The sequence below is a fragment of the Carica papaya genome, chromosome 3 (genome assembly GCF_054855325.1).
Source record: "Carica papaya isolate Zhongbai chromosome 3, ASM5485532v1, whole genome shotgun sequence".
In the NCBI taxonomy this organism is placed as follows: Eukaryota; Viridiplantae; Streptophyta; class Magnoliopsida; order Brassicales; family Caricaceae; genus Carica; species Carica papaya.
Window position 1 is genome coordinate 35,145,688 of NC_142311.1, and position 25,655 is coordinate 35,171,342.

The 25,655-nt window shown below is 36.8% G+C and overlaps 1 protein-coding gene across 3 annotated transcripts; it reads right to left on the reverse strand.

The window, feature by feature from the left end:
• Positions 1-24: 24 nt before the first annotated feature.
• LOC110814730 (protein SPIRRIG-like) lies at positions 25-21,176 on the reverse strand. 3 transcript variants are annotated; one of them, XM_088216845.1, is made up of 20 exons: positions 20,755-21,176; positions 20,339-20,637; positions 18,159-18,228; positions 17,980-18,065; positions 16,783-16,918; positions 16,626-16,682; positions 16,132-16,308; positions 15,285-15,476; positions 15,072-15,137; positions 13,171-13,285; positions 11,581-12,752; positions 10,648-11,347; positions 10,457-10,559; positions 9,235-10,349; positions 7,485-9,135; positions 4,245-7,298; positions 3,055-3,363; positions 2,595-2,901; positions 2,353-2,499; positions 25-1,812 (listed from the first exon to the last, which is right to left on the reverse strand). In XM_088216845.1, the coding sequence occupies exons 2-20, from the start codon at positions 20,527-20,529 to the stop codon at positions 634-636; spliced, it is 10,827 nt and encodes a 3,608-aa protein (XP_088072971.1). In that variant the 5' UTR covers positions 20,530-20,637; positions 20,755-21,176; the 3' UTR covers positions 25-633. The 3 variants fall into 3 exon arrangements, with proteins under 3 accessions (XP_088072971.1, XP_088072972.1, XP_088072973.1); XM_088216846.1 differs by lacking the exon at positions 20,755-21,176 and having other exon boundaries at positions 20,339-20,729; XM_088216847.1 differs by lacking the exons at positions 15,072-15,137; positions 15,285-15,476; positions 16,132-16,308; ... (4 more) ...; positions 20,339-20,637; positions 20,755-21,176 and having other exon boundaries at positions 11,581-12,750; positions 13,171-13,279.
• Between the last annotated feature and the right edge of the window lie 4,479 nt (positions 21,177-25,655).

Sequence of the window (25,655 nt, forward strand, 5' to 3'; positions counted from 1 at the left end):
GAACACATGTAACCTCATTCTGTCTTTTGCTTGAAGAACACCGTGACCTTTGATTATCTAGAAAGCAGACCAACAATGTTGAAAGAGTGCATAAATGGGCGGCGGTTGCCCAGCCGCATTACGCGAAAAAAAAAAAGAATACACTCAACTAATTCATCATAATTACCCACTCCCGGCATACATTTTTGCTATACAGCCTGATTGCACACTTTGTTAGTTAAAACTTTCCCCGTCTATTTACATCAAAAATACCAGTTGTAGTCTAGATTCGTATCTCAAAACCACATAACGTCCTTCACTCAGCCTTAGATACAACAAAGAGCACCCCGTCCCTTCCCACGGGTGTTAGGAGCTCGAGCCAAATGGCACATACAGTATGGTCTGGACCTCGTTCCAGTCAAATCTTATCAGACACTTGTTAGAGGTTCATCTTCCTTTTACTGTCTTTGCTTGTCCGGTTTCAACCCCTGGCCAGTGGCCAGCCCTTTCCTTTCGGTTTCCATGTCATATTAACGAAGAATCCATTCTACCTCCAGAGAATGGATGGCCTAGCAAACCCGATAAGGTTTCCAATAAAGAATCGATGGCTGCTGGAAGAATATAGATTATCTTGTTACGTGTTATTTTCCATTGTTACCCCTTGTTAAATGAAGCTTTCAGGGTCTCATCTGGCAACGTCCAAGATACTAAATGGCCCCCAGAATCTCCAGTAAGTAGCTGCTTCAGGTCACTCGTTAGATGGAGGGCCGTCACTGGTTGCTTGTGGAACTTCAGTACCTTGTGGAGAACCAATCTGTACTCTGGTGCCTTATCACCCAAATTTAACCCAGCTATCCCAGTGTTTGTTGTTCTAGACTGGGTATTCAATGGATCAGTATAGTGAATCATATGCCACACTTTAACAGCCCCACTCTGGTGGCCCGTCACATACCATTTTGTTTCTAACCAATCAGAGGATGTAGAACTCGTTACTGAGAGAATGGAATCAGATGGCAGCTGTGATGTGTTCACCACGGCAAGACAGTCCCCATTGATACTCCAAACAGCAAGCAAAATTCCAGCTGCCGTCATAATTTCTGCAGTCAAATCATTAACATAAATTGCTGAAATAGGCGCTGGGAATTCCGAAAGCTGCCTCACAAAACCCAAAGAACTGAGATCCCATATAATAACTGTACAGTCATCTGATCCACTCACAATAAGCATGTAAGGTTGGCTGACATGAATACATGTAATTTTGGCAGTATGGGCACAAAGAGCCTTTTCTAACCGCAAGCACCGTACAACACGAGGCCCACCTTTGCTGATTCTCCAAACAGATACCAGACCATCATCAGCTCCAGTGACCAAAATGTGACCATCGTGACTAACACCAGCGCACTGAATCTGGTTACCCTCATGAAGATTTTCATGTGTCGAGAGAAGTTTGTCTTGATCATAGGTCAAAAATCTCAAACTACGGTCAGGGAAACCCCATGCAACATATTTCGTATATGTCCTTGGTTTAAGAAAACAATTTGTTCCTGCCACGAGAACTTTTTCGTGGGAAGTGATGATCTGAGTAACAGAAGACGAGTATTTACGTACTTCATGAGGAACAAGATGGATCGAATGCTTAAGAGGATGTGGAGTAAGCTTTCTGTCGGCCTTCCTTTTTACATGTGGTTTTTGGAATAGTTGCTTCGGGGTCTGACCAAAATGATTAATTTGAGCAAGAATGGAGGCTTTCATTGCGGGATCTGTAACAGAGTCTATGTCAACACTACCCTCGTAAGTGTAATGATAGAAAACATTAACTGCTTCCTCAGCTGCCTGTCAATAATAAAAGGAATAAAATGTTTTGTGATCAGGAAATAAATAAACTAATTATGAAGAAATAAGCTAAGCTGATAAATATATGTGCCATAGTGAAGTGATAAGAGATTGTGGACGCATGGGCTAAGTGCAGAAGTCAAATGACCCAATCCACCAATAACTTACCTACAAGAATCTTTATAAGTTAGATAAAAACAGGAAAACAACAAACAAGCAGCCAAATACTCATATGGAGAAGCATCAATAGAAGCCAATGCAATAACAAGCGTCCAGCTCATAGTGTTCTTCAACAGAACCTAAAACACAGCTAAACCTTCACACATGATATTTTAGTATATAGAAAAAGTATACAGGTGGCACTTTGACAGGATCCTGAGCAAAAGGGGAGGATAAGATATCAAACACAATGGAGAATTGACAGGATATGTAGAACTATGCATCAAAAAGATAGTCAACTTGGCAATTTTGAAGCTGGATGATAGCTGTGAATTCTGCAATTCATAAAGAAACATAAGAATTTTATTTAACAATCTGTACCTTTCCCCTCTGTTTGTATCCAAATATGAGATCTATCCAGTGATGGAGGTTTTCTGAAACATAATCCGACTCCAATGCTTCCCTATGCTTCCTGATGAATTCCCGAGCACTGCCTTTGGCCCAAGGAGGTAAAATGACATCACCAACCTAAAAATACAACAAAATTCAGCATCAGCAAATTACCAAACAAGAAAATATTTCTGAAATGATCTAAAATGTAATTAATCTTGACAAATACAGACCTTCTCCCCCGACTGCTTCTCTCCCAAGTCAAAATTGAACCGATTTTCCAAAAACTCAGGGAGGTAGAAGAATTCAGGAATCAATTCTTTCACATCTGATGTGTTACCCTTCCCAGCTGCACTTAACCAAGTATCTCTGACACTGTTGAAAAGGCGATCAGCATGATCAAACTGACCACCCTGTAGCTTCTGGTTTTCTGCACTGAACGGAGGCAGCCGGAGAAGATAAAATAAGACAATGCCAGCACTTGAATAATGGGAACCATAATGAAATTTCGGAACTTCTGGATCATCCCAGCTCTCATATCTGAAAAATGTAGAGAAATTAAAACAATAATCAATAACATAAAAGCGCCATATAAACTGTGTTAATAAAACACAGTGGATAAAAAAGGAAAATGATCTTAAGGAAACGAAAGCAGTAAAACTCAATCACTGAGCTACAATCATGAGAACTGACCTTTTCCTAAATTCCTCTTCGCCCTCAGCTGTCTGGCAGCCCATTGGTTTCTCAAGCTTGCGAAATGTTTTTGGATCTGATAAATCCAGATTTCCACTTTCATAATCCGCAAGAACCCATGGAAACACAGGATATTGGGTAAGATCACTATATCCACGTCCTGCCAAGGTATTGAGATGCATCAGGTACTGGAAATTACTAATTTCCCCATTTTGCCACCTTTTCGAGAATGATTTGGCCATTATTTTAAAGAGACGTCCCCCCTCACTGCTTTCTTGCTTTGTTGATCCTGAAATAGTTGTGTCCAACCTGACATAAAAGAATTTCAAATTCAATCAGCTTTTGTAAAATTTTGAAGGAATAAGCACAAATTTACATGATTGAATGAATTTGCAAGAAAATCACAGCCACAATGTGAATGATGATGCGATATGAATAAACAAAGAGAAAATAAAGCAGCTGCATGAGGAATGCTTAAGACAAATTTAACTTTTGTAGCAGCACACATAGAGAAGCCACTGTCCGAGGCTTTATTAGCAGTGTGTAAAATAAAGACAACCTTCTACATTAGTTTGAAATTTCAACAAGAAGATATCAGCACAAATGCATAACCTTAGATGCTTTTAGAAGCATCTAAGGTTGCAGGGTGCAGAGTGAGACACAAGCTAGACCAAAGATGATGAATTTTAGCTTGGTTAAGCATTCAAGCTAACAATTGAAACTCCGTGTGGAGCTTGACCTTATTAGCAATTTTACATGTGTTCATCTTGGCTTAGATCAATTATTTTGACTATAAGACTGATTGCTCAAGCTTATTCAACAGATAGTCAATAAAGGCTTGATTTGACTGAAAGGTTTCTAAGAAAAAACAGAGGAAGGTATCTTGGATATTCGTGATAAAAATTATGATTAAAGAATTGAACTTCAAATAGGTGGACTCTCAAAAAAAACAGTGCTTGATTTTTTGCCTCCCACTTGGATGAACTACCAAACTGCTAAAAGCCAGTTCAGAGAGTTCAAAATCTCAGAGACGAGCAAAGTTCACTATCTATGAACAAGTAAACTTGACACCGAGCTGTTAGCTTACAGTTCAGCATCTTCCAAATACTTAAAAAAAGACCTTAAGAAAAAGAAGAAAATGCAAAAAGAAAGTCAGAAAGATTGAATAGACGGGAAGATTAACGTCATACATGCTGTTCCTAGGAAGATTCATAGCAACCAGATTTTTGAACACTTCTTCTCTCTCCTTTTTGTGGAACACAAGGAGATCATTACATCCATCCATGCTGAAAATCTCAACAGCAACAGGACGCAGCTGGTAATCACGCTTCAGAATTTCATGAACACTGTTAAGCTTCCACATACGCCAAGGATGAGGTATATTACCACTTGTACACACTTTCTCCTTTCCCCAAGCACCACCATTGTAAGCCCATGCCCTCCCCCCAACCCCTGTCTTTACTGTTGTGCTCCAGGAGATGATAGACTTCGACTGGAAATCCAGACTGCAAGTAGTATCCTTCTTTACACCCAATGCCTGATCAATAACAGAGAGTTCATCTTCACATTCCTTCTCACATATATACCCAGAATCATCGATATAAAAGTTCTCTATGATGTACAAACAAAGTTCCCCTATCAAAAATATACCATCATGCTTGTCAAGGCCAACAACACGTTCGCAGTTATATCTGAATCTTATCTTTTCAAGAGGTTCCAAATAAGGTCTTATTAAGTATTCACCATTATCATTCAGCTCCTTATCTGATTTATCCTCAGTAACCCTGAGTTCATCCATTTTACCAAAAGATGACTGCTTAGGAGATCCTGGTTCAGATCTTCCTTGCATGCTGTCTGTTATTGGGACAGATGCTGCACTGGACTTGCCACCAAAGTCAAGTGCAGAATGAAGACTTGCTTCATTTATACTACTAGCTCTATCATCATTCCAACCGTTTCTAACAGAATCTACATCTTTAACATCATCTGAATCTTTAAAAAATGATTCATCATACAGCTCACTGTCAATACCATTCTGTTTGTCACTGTCACTAAAAAGTTGGAAATATGGTTCAGATTCAGTATCGGATGCATCTGGACCATCATCATTCTTCGCTTTGGGTAGCTCAATCTCTCTTAGTTCCAATCCCCCATCGAGAACATTCTGAATGCTATCAATTTTTAACTTACAGCGTTCAACCTTTTTGCGCTTCCTGTATGGACCTTCAATGGGACAAAGCTGCCACTCAGGATCTTCAGGTGAAGAGGATTTGTGCATAGGAAATATTCCACGCTCATGCACAAGTTGTTGAAGATGGGTTTGCCACTCACTCTCAGCATGAAGGACCCATCCATACTTGTCTTGACGGACAACTCTCAACTCAGTAGACATTGCATCACGCACAACCTCAAGTGCGTACCTTCTTTCATTTACCTGCTCCCAGTGTCTTAGATCTACTTTTGAAATATCTCGTAACCTTCTTCCCATTTCCCGTTTACGACGACCCTCCATACCCTTAATTCTCACTCCAGGAAATTTGGCTGACCCAGCAATATACTGTACCCACATAATGGCAGCACATTGCTCCAATACCTTATTTACAATATGTTCAGAGCCCTGAAGCCACTCAAAGAAATCTGACAAGCTTCTTGTCAACAGTTTGTCAAAACCACCATGGAGAACATCGAGGTGCTGTCCTTGATTTGGCTTAGAGACAAGTAAATCTTCAAGTGCAGCCCTACGATGCACCAACAAGTACTTAACGATATCCAGTGCCATGGTCTGCACATTTCTCCTTTGGTCATGAAGAAGAGAGATTAAATTTACACAAAGACAGCAATTTAAATCAGTATCAAGATTGCTGGGACAGAAAATAATTCGCCGGTGAGCAACTAATAATTGCAAAACAGTATAGATATCAATTCCTGGCTCATCTTGTGAAGAATTTGAGGGTTGTCTCTTCTTAGGTTCGACAAGCAAACCTAAGCATGAGAGGAGATCTTCCTCTCCTATGGTGATCAAGAATGATGGTAGGAAACAATATAGTATCATTCTATTCGTATTCTTAAGAATTGAATGGATATAAGCATCAAGTTGCCTGCTTCCCCTGGCAATAGATAAAAGACCCTTTCCCATGGGAGCTGCTTCTTCAATCCGACCATCTTTGTTTGCCAATTGCAGCATTGATAGTAAAAATTCTAGAGTCTTCAATAAACCAGCTGGCTGAGGAAAAGCACCCATATATACACGATCCACAATCATCCAGCAAAGTGCATCTAAGTTCGATGACCATTTGCTCTTGTCTAACTTTTTCTCATCTTCTTCATCATCACGCAAAAGACGTCTTTCAAGAAAGTTCATCAGCCTACTAAGGCACAAACCTTGAAAAACTAACACAGAATCAGCATCAACATGTAAAGGAACCATTTCCAAAATACTCTCTAACACCTGTGCTGCTTTCATCTGCTCAGTCATTAGATCAGCAAGTACTTCTGCCATGAAATCTAACACAGCAGTCGCACCAGCAGAACAAGGGCCGCCACCATAGCCAGAATCATCCAATTCAAGAAGAAGCTTTGGACTGACTGTAAAAAATGCATTGGCAGAGGATGAACTTTGAGAACAAGATTTTAGTTCAGAAGATGGATCAGATTCACTGGCAGAAACAAAAGACTCCTGGGAAGGTGTAGCAAATGGAGCTTTAGATTCACTATGGTTAGCACTTAACCAAGAGGTCAATGCAACTACTGGAGATGGTGATGCCGTGATCGGGATTCTTGAATGAGATTTCTCAGATAAAAGGGGAGAATCTTCAAATGCAACAGAAACAGAACTATGAGAATCCATTGGCTGAGGGAGATCCAGAGCAACTTTGATATTACGGAAGCTTGATCCAATGGAGCTTGAGGTGGCAGATATCTGATCAACATTATCAGCATCTAAGATCTGAATAGCTTGCACGTCTTCTTGACCTGATCTATTTAATTCCTGCTGGGACATTGAAACATTGGTCTCTACTTTATCATCAGCTGTATAGTTTGAGGCCAGGGGCATATCTTCAGAACTTGAGCTGACCTGTCCCTGTGGAAAGCTTCCGATGCTGATTGAAGTTTTAACAGACTGCTCCTGGTCATGAGGCAAACAAGACAAAGTATTCTGTGAGCTGGTATCATCACAATCATTCAAATTCTTTTCTTCTGTCTTTTCAGAGAGTTGTTTTGCCATCTTCACTGCATAGGCAGCCCTGCAAAACAGTACAAAAGTTCAGCAAGGTGAAATACCAGATTTCTGAAGCAGGAATAAAGTCAGAAATCACAATAGAAATTATAAAGCATTTTATTATTTCAGAACCTGTTCCACGCTCAGTAAGCCAAAAAATTCATAGTTTCGAAGAAATTAATTACTAAGCAGAAAGCATCCAAAAACAAACCTAACACAAGAAAAATAAAGATCAACACAGCTTTCAAGATACTCTGCCCGTCTACAAACAACCGAAAATGGAGGGCACATTTTTGCAAGATCAACCATGAATCTGAGAACTGAAGTAGCAGCAGCAGGCGCAGATGCTTCCCCACCCATTAAGCGTGCTGCATATGTTTTATGCATCAAAGCTTCCCCCTGAAGCTCTCCGGCCATGTCTGCATTTCCATCCACAAGCTCTGCCACAAGGCTAGCACCAACCTGGGAAAGATTTCCAGTTTCATGGGCAAGCATTGACTGCATGCTCAACCGATCAAAAGTAGATTTTGCCATAGCAATAACTGATTCCAAAAGTTCTACAAATTTCAACTCTAAGTAACTTCCATCACTTGGAATTAATGCGTGAAAATCGAGCATACGGACTTCTGGTAGTCTTGGATAAACAGGCTTCTCAAATATCAGGCAGAACAAAATGTAGTATATATCTGGGGAATCGTAAAAACTTTGAAGCACTCGCATCAAACCTTGGTAACCTCCACTAGTGCGAAATTTAAGGGCAAATGTTGGAGAAGAAGCAAGACACACACCAAGAAGAGTCATGATCCATCTCATACTTGTTGGATGAACAGCTTCATCAAGAAAATATGTTATCAATTTGGATGAAACAATCTTGTGCCACTGCTCAAGCAACTCCTCTGCTTTTATGGTTACTTGAAGATCAATAAGCATTTCTAGCAACATGTTTCTTACTATTACATGCTTCCCCATTGACTCACGCAAAATTGAATGCCGCGGTTTTATTTCAGGTGGATCAAATGTCATAATCACAAACCGAACCACATGCTCAAGCTCAGAAGCCAGAAACCCATCTTCTAAAATGACCCCAAGCAGCACAACCAATTTTTCCAGAACAGGAACTTCCACATCTCCACGCTGTAGTGTCACTAGTAAATGTTGAACCAGGTTGATTCGACGAAGAACTGTCAAGTTATGATTCCTGTACCAGTGCATCGACACAAGATGCTCAAGAAAACCCAGCAGTGCAATCTGAATGGAAACAGGGGCTGTTACCCACAAAGTCCAGTCCAACAAAACATGCTCAACCATATCTGCATTGGACAAGACTATGCAATTCGAGGTTTCAACCGGGATATCAGCATTTTCGAGCTCAGAAATATGACTAAATGAGTCTTTCTGTAAAGAAAAATCATCCATATCTCCATGAGATCCAACTGAACAGCTTTCATCACGAAACTTTGACAAACTAAGGTCCTCAAAGCTGGTTTCCTGCATTGTTTCAGAAGATGACAAAGTGGTTTGAAGGTTATCCAACTTCTTTGGTTCGGAAAATGAAGCTTCACAAGCAGCAATCTGGAAAAAGATCTCAAGAGATTGCATGTCAAACAATGACATCCTTCGACGCAGAAACAGAGCTAGTAAATGGTATCCCCGGTATGTTTGCATATCTTTGACATTCTGAGGATTCTGATGAAGTGCACAGGCAAGCAACGTGAGGGCCATGTGGAGCATATCCCTTGTTTCAGCAGCTTCAACAAGGACCAAAACAACAGCCATCCCACCAACAGGGCGGATGGTATCACCAATCACACACTGCCTACAGACATAAGTATCTCCATGCAGACGCCCAAAACGCGGGATACCTGCAAAAGATTAGAAAAGAGAATATAAACCAAAAAAATGCATGAGGAAAAATGAATTACTAAAATTTAATTATGAAGCAGAAAAATCAGTCATATTACCTCCAATTGGAGAAGCTGCAGCTGACATAGGATCGACCAGATTGAGCAAAGAAAAATTTCCAGATGCACGAAAAACCTCAGTGCATGTTCCATCAAATGCAAATATAAGTTTCTTCCCAGAAAGTTGCAAGGAAAGGTTTCCAAGTCTCTCCAGATCCCAAACAATCCCACTGCCATCTGCCTTAGAGTCCCCTAACTTGTTAATGCTATCTAGTTTCTGCAGGTTAGAAGCTGAAGGCAAGTCAGCATCTAAGGCGTCCAAGATGGCCATGCTACCACCACCACACGCCTGATTAGGAACAAATCGCAGAATATCTGAATCCTGGAACAGCCCTCTATATCCTCTACCAAGAATGTACATGAAACAAATACAACCTGATGCGAGCACCTCCTCAAAAAGATAACATGAACGGACTTTCCACATCAAATCACTAACTTTTGCACAAGTCGATGGGGTCCCAATGATCACCTGCAAAGGTTTCCCAACAGGAGATGGAGAATATCCAAGTTTCCCTGTGTGTCTCAGCTTTCCATCAAGATAGACATAAGCAACACTTGCTTGAAAAAGTCCAGCGAGAGCATTGGGCTTACTATGAACAACAGCAAGGTGATGCCACCTGCCTTCTTCCAGTTCTATTCCAGAAAATGATAAAGAGGAAGAGTTGCTAGTAGCAAGAGTCAAAACACCATCCTCCTGAAGATAAAGCTCTGCAAAGAATGAATTCTCATTATTCACAGCACCAACAGAAAATATCCGGAAAATATGCCGCTCATGTTGCTGCCCAACAGAGGTGCCTCGTCTCTTCGAAGAGCCAGCTTTAAGAGGCTCTGTTTCTTTCCCTTGTGTAGTCAAAAAATTTCGAAACTGAAACCAACAAACAAATGAATAACCAGCAGCTGGAGGCCAAGACCGTTCTCCCAAAGACACCTGAATAGAAGCATGCCCAACCTTGCTCATGTCCATTTCCACAAATGGAGCCAAAGAAACATTTTCTGAGATAGTATCTTCAGTGAGAATCAGCCTTTCCATCATATCAACAATAACATGACCTGAATTCATTAGCCTCATTTGCAGAATATATCTAATGAGCACTCTAAGTTCGGATGTTGACAACCTATCATCAAAAATATCAAACTTATATAACAAGTGAAATAGAATTTAAAAAAACATTGAGAAACAGATCAGAAAGATATAGTCAGAAGGAATGGTCAAAGTTCCTACCTGTATGATCCAAGAACTTCAACAATCTTCAGAGCATAAGAAAGTAAGGGAGATGAACCTGAAAGAAAAGGGTGGATTGTCTCCAACAGAAGCTCAACGCAACCTAATTATATTGAGAAATGTAAATAGTGAGAAGATATTAGTCACGAATCAATGAAAAGACAAAAAATGTTCGAACAGTCATTTCTCACCAACAGAGGTGAGGTTTTCCTGATTGAAGGCCCCAGCACGAGCAAGCTTTTCAATAAGATTCAATAATTCTAACTGCACCTTTGGGGTGAAAAGCAACAATGAACGGATTAACACTCTTATCGCACCAGCATTGTACACCCGTTCCTTATCAGGATTGAACAAGCCAGATGGTGTTGTCAGAAGGAAACAAGCTGATTCAGTTTCAATCATATCAGATGATTTTGCAGTCTCTGAAGTCAGGAATGGTGGGAGCACAATTTCAAGAGCAAGTTCTAACAGCAGTTGTATCACTTGTTTTTCACACTCCACAGATAACAAGCCAGACTCCAGAAGCAGGTCATAAAAAGTTTGTGATGATATAATAGCATGCAATTTTGTCCTATTAATGGAACTATCAGTCACCCCAGCTGTGATGAGGCGCAATAAGTACGTAAACACCTTGATGTAAACTACTAAAGGAGATTCATCTGTTTGCCCTCCATCACCTTGAAAACTGTGGAGAGTAGTCAACAGAAGAGAAAACCCAGTGGCTTCCCCAAATATCCTCTGAGCAGAACTATTGACTCCAAGAATACGCCACAAGGCTCCCATTGTATCACATTTTGCATCGTTTTGAAGCCTGTACTGATGTCCCGATACACTTGTAACCATTCCACTCTTCAGAACTTCAAGAACCACACCCAATTCTTCATGATGAACCTAATAAAACAGATATGACGTTTGTCTGTTATACCAAGTAAAAATAATGCAGTAATAATATGATATTTGCCTATGCAAGACACATGTAAGACTACAAAGACCATTGAATGTTAAATTGCTTCAAATAAAGTACATTCCAACAATGAAAAGACACAGGATTACATAGTGAAAACAAAAACCTTAAATATTTGACCTAATTCAAAGATACAAGCAAAAATTTTACACTTACTAACCTGTTTAACATCTTCAGTAATTAAGCATGACAATATCCGAAGAACTCCAGGACGATGAGTATTAGAAACCAAGAAAGGAAGAATAGTGGTCACACCATTAGCCGAACGGAATGCTGTTTGATTGGCTTCAGCTTTCTTTAACAAAGAGATCATACAATCCCATGCAACAGCTATTGTAAGCTCAACTTCAAAAATAGGAAACTTTCCTGAACCAGATTCCATTAACTTGGGAGAAGTGATGATAACGTCCTTACTGTCCAAGTGTTTCTTGAAGCTGCTTGAACTGGATTTTTTTTCTAACTGATTAGGGTTAACACCATGATTGTCTGGGCCCAGAAGAAACTTGTGCTGCTTCAGATCATCCAATAGTACTTCCAGCACGCCAACCTCTCGCAGGACTTTCTTGTACTGTTGATCAAAAGATAGGAGCTTTACAAAGAAAGAGAGTATTGTGTGCTTCAATTCTGATGCAATTGGTTGCTGCAATAAGCAACAAAGTGACAGCAATTCTTGCTCTGGAACACAATTCACAACAGTCACAGCATATTCTAGAATTTTTAAGATGATCTCTTGCAACGATGGAGGGAAACCAGCCATGTTCAAGATAAGAAGTGGAACTGTCCGTAATTGCTGACACAAGTTATAGTTGTCAAGATGACTTGAAAATATCTTAAACATTCTATTTAATACTTCTGCCTGCAGATCCCTGTTGTCTGCCTTGAGGAAGATGTCTTGCAACATTTGGACTGCTTCAAGGTCTTTCACTTTGCTATTACCTTGTTCCCAAATTTCATCACCGAGCCTATCAATTGATGATTGATGGCTTCTGCTATGGCCACTAGTCTTAGCTTGGGACAACCTGGAACCCCTTCCTCCAGACTGCTCAGCTGGACCAGTTTGAGCTAAGGTAACAAGAACATCAAGCAACCTGGACAATGACGGTGAAAGATACAGTGGAGAAAGGTCCTCTTTTCTAGGGGCATCCTCTTCTGCTTCATCGAGAAATGCACGAGAACCTTCTGGACTGCAATTTTGTTCCGAAGGAGACCTGGAATTAATAGATACAATGCCCCGGCTCTGCGGCATGGAGGACAGAACTAGTGCAAACTGAACAAGAAATTGATAACCATGGGCATTATGTATATCCTCCCTGAGCCTGATACCACCAGCCTCTACAAATCAAAACTGAAATAAATTAGCAGCCATAGAACTAGTAAAAATCTAAGGCCCTGTTTAGTTGTAGAAAAAAATAATAATTCATATTTGTTCTAAAATATGGTAGTTAAAATGTGGCATGCTTTTGAAAACAATACAAAGTCAATTTTATTTTCACCATCATTTTCTAGACCACCTACTCATTTTCAACAAATATATATGCTTTAGCATACAAGTACATATATGAATTTAGAAATAAAAACTAAAAAGAATTTTCCAAAACGAAAAATCCCTCAAGATCCCAAAATACCAAAGTTACTAAGGAAATTTCTTAGTTCCAAGAGCCAAACCAATAAAATTGTTATGATATGTGAGCAGAAATCTTAGAGCAATTACTTTTGACACTTATAAGGAAAAACATCATTAGCTAATTACCAGGCCTATATGACAATTCCACACATTCAAGTAACAAGTCCACAATGCCCATAGTATAGGCTGAATCACCACAATCTGGATTAAAATCTTTAACAGCCATTAAAAGAACTTTTATCTGCAAATGGGAAAAGTAAATCATTAGTAAAAATAATCTAAATAACAAGAAAAAAATTTTATTGATGACATGACAAAATGGAACTTTAAAACTAAGTTAATAATTTAATCAAGAAACAGTACTACATGGGAGAAAGGAAATCTTAAGATACAGATTTGGATAGACTAAGAGGTTCCTAATTCCAATAAAGAGAACCCTGAGACAGCTGAAGTTTTCTCCTAAATTAAATGAACCATCTTATGGAAATGCCATAGGTAACTTAGGATGGAGGAAAATGGAGGAGAATGGATGGGAGGGAAAGAAATCATTTTATTTTTTTTATCTTGGGAGTTTAGATAGTGAAGAGAAAATAAAAAGAGAGTTAAATTTAAATTTGTCCCGTAAATTTGCCCAAAATCGGGGTCAAATGGAGAAAAAATAAATTTGCCCCATAAAGTTTCCCCTTAAAGAAATAGACATTTCTTTTCCCTCCTTTTAAGGGGAAAAGAGAAGAATGATATTAGAAAGGCACAAAAAGGGTTGTTATCCAGCTACAAAAATAACTTTATGATTAGAGCACAAAACAAAAAATAGCACAGATATGTTTTTTTTTTACCCAATTACCAAATAATTATGAAGAGTTTTCCTTCTATTTTTAACATCCAAACAAGAGAAAAGATATAGTAGCCTTCTCTTCCCTTCCACCAGTCTCCTTTCTTTTCTTTTCGATATAGCTTTTCGTTGAGTTTGGTTCAGATTTCAATTTCATTGAATAGAAAATTAGTAATATTTTTTTCAAAAGGAAAAAAAAAGGAATATAAGTACAATATAAATAGGATAAAGATTTTAATAAAAATAGTACTCTAACTCCAAGTAGATCACATGTCTAATTCAAATTAAATGGATTTATGAATTTCTTAATTGATAAGTGGAAACACAAAAATAATGATATATGTTGAATTGGCTCAAATATGCATGAAAGATATAAATTATTTACATATCAAGGATTGAGATTTAGTAAAGAGGAATAAAGTAGAACGGAAAAGCATCAACATACCATTCATTATTATGGATAACTTCTATAAAGTCTATCTTGCCCCCCAAAAACAGACCCTGAGTATACAAAACCTATGGTGGGCCTCACATTGATTAATCATTTAAGTAATATCTTCTTTTGCAGACGTTCTTCTTCCAGTATAAGATCATATAGATCGCATCATAATCATGAGCACTAAATTTCATGATTTTTATCATGACAACAGATGCAAACCATAAGAAAGAGCATCAATTGCTAGGTAAATGAAGGAACTTGATTTTTTAATTGAAGATCCTACGAGAACGGCGAAATTCTATAAAGTAACGTTGTTAACCAATCATAATGAAGGAAAATCTGTGCTGAAATTATTTTAAGTTATAAATTGTTGACTTCACAAGAACCACTTTATTAACTTCATCAGATAAATCAATCCACTGAGCAAAGTTCGCATATTCCATAATTGGCACTGTGTAAAACAATGTACATGTTGTCAATTATACAAAGCAAATTAGCTGGCATATTCTTGAAATTGTAACTGTATTGGAGCAATGTAAATTACGGCACTGCACTAGTCAAATCAGATACTAGTACCCTTTGTCAGGGAAGTAAGAAATGCCACCAAGTAACCATCTCATAATTATGAAAAGAGAGAAAAAATAATAATCCTAAGAGAAAGTAGGTTTAAAAATAAAAGATTAAAAAGGGAACTGCAAAGAAAAAACAATACATAGTTTTCTCACATATGATTCTAAATGGTTATTCAACACATACCAGATGATGTTTGCGAATATATTTGGCTGTGCTCCCATTGTCATTGACCAAAAGAAGACCAAGTATCTGGAAAAACAAGAAAAAAATAACATAAATAAAATTTTGACATTAAGACTGTGAAGCTTATTGGAATTATGTTTATCAGCGACTGAATTATCTCAGGGGCCAATTTTATCAATGGATATAAAGTGGAAATTAAGCATAATTCATCACCTGCATCGCATGTCTATGAAGCTGTATGCTATGGAGCGGAACAAGACCTTCCTTATACCGAGTGAATACAACTAAAGACCCACTTGCAACCATTTGAAAAAGCAACTGAAGCGAATCATCCTCGATCAGACTCTGCGCTGCTGAAGGATGACTTGCCAATGCTTTCATGATATGAACCACACTTCCTTCTACCTGCATTAATATAGACGAGTACATTTAATCCAAAAAGCATTGCTGTAGTATAATTATTATTATCCGCATTATCACACAGTCACCATCCAATCAAATCAGCAATTAAGAACATATAAACACAGGATGCTCGAGAAAGCTTTAATTCATACTCCATTAGAACCCAAAGAATACTCCGTAGTTTGGCTCCAAATGAATATGAAAAGGCATGCCCCTCCAGGTTTACCATCTAATGACTCTTCCTAAATCCAAAAGGCTTTAATATAAATACACTTAATTTTTTGGTAACTACCACTCTATTTTATCTTTTTTTTTTTAAATAACTACCACTCTATTTTATCTTTTTTTTTTAATAACTACCACTCTATTTTGTCATAAATACTATATATTTAATAATTTTTATATTATTAATTTACTTGGAACAGATGCTGATTTATTTCTAAGAGAGCGTATTTATTAATATTACTAACTACATCCATTTATACTAAACAGGAATCTTACTTCAATACTTTTTAAACTTTATGCCTAAAGATGCTTTCCTTTTGGCATAAACAGTCATGAGTTCAACTCACATAAACAGACCTACCTTAAGCCCCCAAGTAATCAGAAGAATCATGGGAAGATGAAATTTTACAAACAAAGGAAGGAAAAAAAAAACCTCAAGACGGCGTGATTGCAGAATATCACCACTATAATCTTTTTCTACTACCAATCTTTCTTCAGAATTAGCATTATTTTGCTTTTGATTGGTTCCATCTGAACCCAAAAGGGCATTAAGAACATGTATGAGACAGCAGAAAATCCCAGAATCCAGGAGCGATTGTTTGTCAATAGGCTGCAAGGAGATCAAATTGCAGTTAGTGCTAAGATTAAAGAAGCAAAACATTATAGAAAAGACAGATCATTTGAAATAAACTCTCTCTAGACATACATCACAAAAACAGAAAATCATTCCAGGCACTTCAGACAGGTCAAACATGTTAGTTACTTGAGAACCTCAGAAGAAATCCCTTTAATACCAATTTAACAGAGTACTGAGATAAACAGCACACCATGATTGTCCTGAGAAGAAAATCTAAGAATATGGGAAACGAGTATAATATATACTCCCACTCAGAGGAATTAATAAGATGAAGAAGAAAAATAACATACCCCAGATACCAGGATTTCTACAGCAGTTAACAGATTTGCACCAGGACTAAAACCATCCTACAAAAAATGAAAATTATACAGCTTCAGATAACAAATAATTGAGGAAAAGCAGTAAAGAAACAGAAAAAAACATAAGCTTTAGGTGTAAAGGACAAACCTTTGTGACTTCTGAAAAAAACCGTAAAACTTTTACTACATTCAAAGATCTCATCTTGCTGCTGATCTTTAACTTTTCAATATCTGTTACAAATGCTCTTCCCACAACAAAAGAAAATATATGTATTTCTACTAACCTGCAATCCAGGAGAGTTTCCAGAGTTTGGTCATAGTTTGTTAAACATACTAAAACCAAACAAAATAGTAATCTGAGAAAACAAGTCATACTATTCAAAAGCATCAAGAAGCAACAGCAAAGTCACTTTTTTTAGAGAAAAAGACATATACGGTTTGGATAAAGGTAGATGGATTCAACAAGCTAGTACATCACCAAAAGCAGCATCAACAGTCTAAGCTGACTGAAACTTCTAAGAATACAAGAAATGATTTTCAATTGCAATTCTTCAAGAGAAAGTACATGTTATCAAGAAACTGCAGAAGAACATTTAGACAATGCCTGCAAGAACAAGACCAGAAATGGACAAACCAACCAACATACTTCCAGTCAAATTGAAGAATACTATCTAGAATAATTATTAACTAAGGATAGAAATATGCACCCAACACCAAAGAAGCAAGGTGGCTGTCGATCATATAGGATTCCAGTCCCTCTCCAAAACCAGAAAGTAAATGAAGATAAGGAACAAAATAAACTATGATGGTACTGTTAATCTTGATGATTAAGCAGAAGGAACTAATGAATCACAAAAACAAGAAAATTTTCAGGAAGTTACCGCTGCTTGCTATCCAGGCCAACCACCAACCATAAAGGACGAGGTAGTGAGAGATCATCACGAAAGAATACAGGTCAACCAGTATTTTCATCACATCTAAATGCAATTTCGAGAATTTTTGCTCCACCAATAAAACATTCAATATGCAACGATTGTCAAGAACCAAGATGTCTTGTCAATCCATAAAAATATCATGTAAATAATGGAAAACAGTTACGTTGAGGCAGGCAACACATTTACCCAACTATTGAAAAACATAACCGATAAAGGATCAGAAATGGTTATATGACTATGAGTTGTAACTAAGCAGAACTAAACCCTTAATGCCGTGTCATAGGATTACTTAATCTACATTTCTGTCACAAAGCAAATGTACAATAGCGTTAATTTCAAAACAATCATGAGATGATAGCACCCTTCTATACAATGCATTTAACTAGAGAAAAGAGGATTAGCTTCCATACATGGTAACTAACTGATCTACATTAGCATGCTGCTTCACTAATCTACAAAAAGCATCCACCGTAAAATTTAAGGCCGCTTCTTTCTCCTGCACAAACAACGAAGAACCATAACCATCATGATTTGTTTATAGGATCAATAATTAAATTTATAAAAAATATAAATACTGATAAACCAAAACCTTTTCGGAGCTGGATGAGCGGAACTCCTCCCAAAATCTTTTGAAGTCCAATTCCAGCTCATGTTTATCTCTGCTTTCACATGCATATAAGAGATTCATACAATAGAATCAAAGCAAATTCAAAAATGGTGATTCATCAGAGAAGTATAAAATTATGATTGTTTATTCCTGCCAATACTTCACACTATATTATAAGAGCAAGAAGCAAAAATTGTTTCAAAAAAAAAGAGCAAGAAGCAAAAATTGTTTCAAAAAAAAAGAGCAAGCAGTGAAAGTTAAGCACAAAACAAGAGTATCCAAAACATTAAATTTTTTCATTTTTCAAGAAATCATTAGCTATATAATATTAATTCAAAATGAAGCAAAATGATGAGAACATGTAAATAAACATGAAAAGCCAAAAAGAAGGCACAAGAGGAACTATGTGAAAATATCACGTGTCACTAGAAAAGAAATCATATAACTTATTCCTCCAAAAACAAATTCAAGCACCAACAATTTCAAATAACTAGCTTAGATTATATGTGCATTGCACATGATCAATTTTTATTTTCATAAGTTTTTCTAAACAAGAAAAGAAGAACGAAATTCATTGACATGGTCAACAACGCTTATTTGTTTATAGATATGACCATATTTAATATTAATGAAAACAAATGATAAAGAATCTCTATAGTAAAATGGTTACAACAATATCAAACAAAATTGATAGTGATCTAATCTAAGTAGACAGGATTTCTACAGTAATGAATTACCTAGAAAGAATTTCTACAGGTGTGCAATAGTAAATTACTAGTAGAACATTAACTCGGAGTCATGTTTCACTTATGCATGGAAGAGAAAATAGGGCTTTAGCCTCACCACTTCAATTATCAATAATGATATTTGTGTAATAAAAAAGTATTTGCAGCATATTTGGTTATGTACATTTAAATTAAATCTTAACTGTTATGTAGAACATTAAACATTAGCAATTTCATTTATTATTAAGAGATTTTATTGCTCAACAAATGTTTTAAAAGTGCAAAAATTCACATTCATAATTTGGTAAGCTTTTCGAGACAGATGCACCAAGAAATGGAAACAGCCTCTCGACATTTTTCACTCCCATTTCGGGACAGAGCAAGGCAGCCCTGAATGATATGATATAAAAATCCAATACAGGGCCAGATCTAAAAATAATGGGTATCCTGTCAGAGAACAAAAATTACAGGATAGCGAAGTAATTAACCACCACCAAGATATTCATTTAGTTGTAAAAATAAATTGGACTTGACTAACTGCAAGTATTCAGACCATGTCTTGTTAACCATAGTCTCAACTACGGTTAAATAATACAAACCAACGTCAATAAGCTGCACTGTCCCTGACACTATAGTTTATTTTCCCCACAATTAACCACTATAAAGGCACAAGTTGCTTCCTACATCAAAAGGCACCTTGAAGTTCATATCCCACCCCCCTATCCCCAAGTTTTTTATTAATGTCTTGTTCTATGAAAAAGATAGATACAATGGCATATTATCCAAGACTTCATCAAAATCCAATATCCAGTGGAAGTAAACTTACTCTTTCCACAATTGCCTTTTTCAGAACTGAGATACACGAAATATAAGAAACTACCGCTGGATATCTTCAATGAATCAGACCACAGCATTCCTAATTAACACCACCAGAGCTACAGTTCTAAAGTCCGAATATCCTTAGTTTCAGTACAAAATTACCAGGCTATAATTTATTGTTGGTGAACATAATGAACAATGGGGACCTCCACATATTTTCTCAAGCATGAGCACAAAACTATTAAGCACTACTTTTTAACATGGCAAAGCTGTTTACTATGCAGCTAAAAAACATCATTAAGTAGTCTAACATAATTTAAAAACGAAAAACAAAACTCTTTAACGACCAAAGCTATGTTCCGATTACCCAAATTCGCCTAAATGCACTATGAAGACCAAACAAATCTAAACTCATACTCTGAAGCTCATTGTAGATAAATGTCAACTACAGTCAACTGACACATCAATCCCAAAAGAAATGACAATAACAAAAGAGAATGTAGTACCAGACAATGCACCAGTTCACCGCAAATTAATAAACTGTTGACAAAAATTATACAATAGATAAATCAAGATTTTAAAAAAAAATTACGAACGCGAGGAAGAAAAGAAGAAGACCTTGAAGGAGATGAAACGAAGTCTTGAAAATTCGCGGGAGCATATAAGGAAGACGGGGAAGACGATGAAGAAGACGCAGCAGTGGCTGCAGTGGCAGTTGGGTTAGGGGATTGAGCGAGACCAACCTTTTCCTTTATTTCCTTAAGCAATGATACCCATTTCATCGTTTTGCCTCTCGATCCCTGAAACATTCATCCGGCGATGATTGACCCGACCGGCGACCCGGTTACAGATCCGAGCCTCCTACAATCCGTTGGTTCTACAAGGATCTCATCCAAAAGCTCAACCCCCGGATATCCCTGTATCCAAACAATCCCTAAATCTCATCCACCAAACAAAATTATACAAGAAGGAAAACACTTCGCTCAAGAAAATGCAATAATTTCGATCAGATAAATAAATAGAGCTGAAAATGCCTTGGATTCAAGATCGGTGTTAGGATGCAAGAAAGATCTGCAATCAATTGATCCGCGTTTAGCTGCTCTTATTTTCTTCCTGAGTCTTGCTTTAAAATATATATATATATATATATATATATATATTCCCAGTTTCTATACTTATTTTCAAATAAAAAGCAGTACAAACATATATTACATATATGTGTGTATATATATTAGCCCTAAAATGCAGGCGAGCTAACGAAACGCGATTTCGATTACGAAAAACGGCCAAGATGATTATCGGCAAACACAACCACAACGATAAAACCCCTCTCTCTCTCTCTCTCTCCCTCCCTCTCTCTCTCTCTCTCTTCTTTCGTCTTCCTTCTCTTCTTTCTCCGCGCCTTGTTTCTCGCTCTATATCTTTTCCTTCCTCTTTCTCTCTCCCTCTCCTTACTTACACCCAAGTCTTTCTCTCTCTAAATATTTTTTAAAATATTTTTTTTTTCCCGTTCCCATTCACACTGATCCTCGTACCACGTCAGCGTGGGATCCACGTCTTCTCCTTCCGCCACGTGGCGCATCGAGATTGACGGACCCGACGTGATAGCCTCTCTATCTCAAAAGCGCTTTTTTAACACTCTAATGACAATAAGTCGCTTTTAATTTATTTTTTATTACATAATTTCGGAAAATATATTTAATCATATATTTCTTGTTATATAATTTTTTTAAAATATTTTTTTTTTATAAGCTAATTCTTAAAAATTAAGGAGCTTTTGGCTTATATTTCTTAATGGCAAAGGCAAATCAAGTAAGCACGGCCTAGTAGCTACTTTCTAACTAATATAAGGTGTATAAGTGAAGCTTTTTGTTTATGACAAACATATATTTAATGTTGATATGTTAAGAAACCATAATAATAAGCTATTAAAACTTGGTTCCTACTTTGTTGATTAGTGTAATAAATGTTCTTAGAATAAAATTTTACCTACTTAATCTTGAATTTTAGTTATTGGGGTTTTTAATAAGATGTGTTTAATGTTGTTTATTTTATTATTTATAAATAATTATTAAAATTTTATCATAATGTTTATATTTGATCATTTTTAATAATGTTTATATTTTATTAAATATGTGACGGTCCGTAATTCTATCAAAAAATTACAGTCGTTAACCACTAACTAATTCTATAATCCACAGTTGTTAACGATTATAATTTTTTGTTAAAATTGTTGGTCGTCACATAATAAATTATTTATAATATTAATAAAAAAATTTATTAAAATAATTTATTGGCGAGTAAAATAGAAATAAAATATTATCAAAATATTTTTAAAGCGGTTAAATTGGTATCAATATAAATAATTTTTTAAGTAAAATAAAAAAAAAAATTTTAAAAATGAAAATTTGAGATTAAAAAATTTAAAAATATAAATTTTATTTAAATATGTGTATATATTAAAATTAAAATATTATTATTAGATGCAGAACTATAACTCGATGAACACGATTGAGTTAAATTATAATATTTATTTCGGTATCTCTTGTTTTATATATTTAATTGTGAATTTAATTTATTTAATATATATTTATATAGTAAATATTTAAGCATGATTTATATAGATTGGTTTCTTAAAATAATAAAATCTTATTTGACATATAATATGAAGTTTTTAGTAAGTAATAATGTAATCTTCCACATCTAATGGGGTGGATGTTCTTTTTAATGGAAACATTGAATCTTCATTAAACATGTAATTAAAATAGTATAATAACTTTTTAATTAATATTTTAGTTAATTAAAATAGTATAATTATAATTTAATATTATTAATTACACTATTTGTATATGGTAATTATACTAATACTGAAATTTAGTAATTTTTTTTGAAGTGAATAGGAATGGTTCATTGCTTAAACTCTATTTGGCTAACCTTTTAAGTTTCACTTTTATATTTTAAATACATTCTTGCAATTAAATAAATAAAATTTAAAGTGTCTTTTATAAAAATTAAAATTAAAATATGTTTTTAACATGTTTAGACACAAAAATTATAATATATAAATTATAATTAAAATTGTAAACATTATTTTCACCAAACACGTAATTTTTATTTTTATAAAATAATAATATTTTTTATATATATTTATATTAAATATTAAATAATTTTATATTAAAAATAATTTATAAATATTTAAATACAAAAAATGTAACACCCAAATTATTATTTTTATTTTTTATATTTGAATTTTAGTTTAATTTTTTTATATATTTAATTTATAAGATTTTAATTCAATTTAATTTAATTTAATTTAATGAAAATAAAAATAATAATAATGATAAAATATGGTAAAATTATTTTTTTGGATTTAATTGAAATTGATTTTGGAAAAAATGGGTGAAAATTTGGATTGTGGGGGTGTTTTTCAAAAGAAAATCAGAAATCGGGGGGTCAAAATATAATTTAGAAAAGTTGTACCACGTCAGCAGCCACGTCAGCAGCTTAGTCAGCAGCCCCGGCCAACCAGGACACGCCGTGTGGCAATGAACGCTGACACGGGACGGGCCACGTGGACGATCCGCGTGCGCGCGATCAGACGGCCCAGATCTGTTGTCGCGCACGGACGACCCAGAACTTACGCGTACGGATAGCCCAGATCACATCGCGATGGACGGTCCATATTTAATCCTAAATAAATCGCGATTGGACGGTGCATATTAAATATTGATGGACGGTTGAGATTAAAAGGAAAAGGGTATAAATAACCCCACCCACACCCGACCACAAACCCTAGCCGCCAGTGCCTCGTCGGAAAAGAAGAACCAGACGCCGAAGGAGCTGGCCGCCGCCACCCGCTGCCACCCGCCGCCGCACCGGAGAATTTTTCGACCGCCAATCAAGGTAAATTTTCTCATTGGCTCGTTTTTCGATGCCGAATCCGCCTATGGCCAAACCAGAGCCAAACCATCGGCTAATCAGCCGAAAAACCCCGCCGAAATCCAGCGGCGCCACCGCGGCTTTCCTCTATTTTTGCCTCCGATGAGGCCCTTCCCGGTCTCCATTCGATGCAATTTTTATACCACTGTGATCACCGACCATTTCTTTACAGGTTGACCGGAGCAAAACATCAAAACGCGACTCGCGCCGGAGAAGCCACCGCACGTGAGAGCACCGCCGCTAGTAAGTCTCAGTTTTTCGTGATTTTTTGGTCCACCGAGGGCTCTAGGGTTGTTTTATTGCAAAGACCAATGCAAGTTTGGCCAAATTCAGCCAAAAACGGCCAACCCGTGGCGGATCGCCGCCGCTTGCTGGAGCACAGTGGAGCCGCCGTGCCATAATTCTGATATTGGCCGAAATGGGTCCTAGGTCTGATTTAGGATTTTTTGGGACACGTGCAGGTACCGATAGTGCATGTTAGTTTCCCAAAAAAAATTAGGAAATTTATGGACAGTCCCTAGTCGCACCGTAGAACCAATTTTAAACTCCGAAACAAGTAAGGATCTCTCACCCTACCTCCTATCACGACATTAAAGCTTAATAAATAATTAAACGGTATTTTGTGACTTTATAGATATGTATAATTGATTGAGCTTGCCAATGGAGCCCGAATCTGATGCATTGTTTGTCAGTTATTGTTTGATCTATTTTTCAGTATTAAATGCAGTATGATATTTGATGTATTTATTTTATGATCTCGTATGCATGAATCATGGTTTCTTTTATTATGATTTGTATTATGGTAAACCCGATACTGTGTTGTCTTGTTTTGTGTTAATTACTGGTTTATATGTTGTGTATGATTGAATAATTGAGACCAAGGAAAATGGCAAAAAGGTTATGTGAATTGATAAATTGATAATGTGGACAGCCTGACTAGATATCCTGAGAGATGGTGGACGGACCGGGTCCGTAGGGAACCCTACCATGAACAGGGTCTCTCATACCGGACGGGGTATGGAGACCTTATATGTTTTGGCGCCCATATCGGACGAGATATGGGGACGGCCCGTTTCACTCTCATACCAGACGGGGTATTGAGGTTTATGGTTTTGGCGCCCATACTATACGAGATATGGGGACGGCCCTGGAATCAGGTTATTAATATTAATGGTTCACGTGTAACGGGGATGTAACGACCCCGGAAATATTAAAATGAAATGAGTATTTAAATATATCCAATGCGGAAGCGAGATCAAAATTTCATTTAACATCCCTTACACGAAAAACCAAAAACGTGCTTAAAATATAAAAGATTAAACTAACTAAAAGAGAAACTCGAAAATAAAGCTATGAGTATGACTACAGAGTCTCTAGGCATCCCTTTCGTCGTCCTCCTGCGGAACGGGCTCGGGAACCATGTCTTCCTGATCTGAAATGGTTAAATAAGGAGTGAGCTACACTAGCCCAGTAAGAACATCACGATATCTCACCGTCACGGAGGTAAAGGTGGGTAGAAAACACAAAAAGACCAATGGAGCATAATTCACAATAAACTCATTTATCAGTAATAAAACCCTTTACCATCCACTTACCTCGGTGGAATTTATGAAACAATATAAGAAAAACAATAACATTATCATAATCATGGAATAATATAAGCTGTAAAACATAACACTTATCACGCCTCTTGTAATTCAATCGTTATACAACATATCTTTTTCTCATTTACCAGTCTACTAGTATCCGTGAGGGTCCATAGGGGTCCCGCTACCCGTTAACCTTTAACATTCATAATCAGTTTCCAGGGCCGTCCCCATACCCCGTCCGGTATGGGCACAAAAACCATAAACCTCAATACCCCGTCCGGTATGAGGGTGAAACGGGCCGTCCCCATACCCCGTCCGGTATGGGCGCCAAAACCATAAGATCTCCATACCCCGTCCGGCATGTGAGACCACAATCCCGGTAGGGTTTCCTACGGACCCGGTCCGTC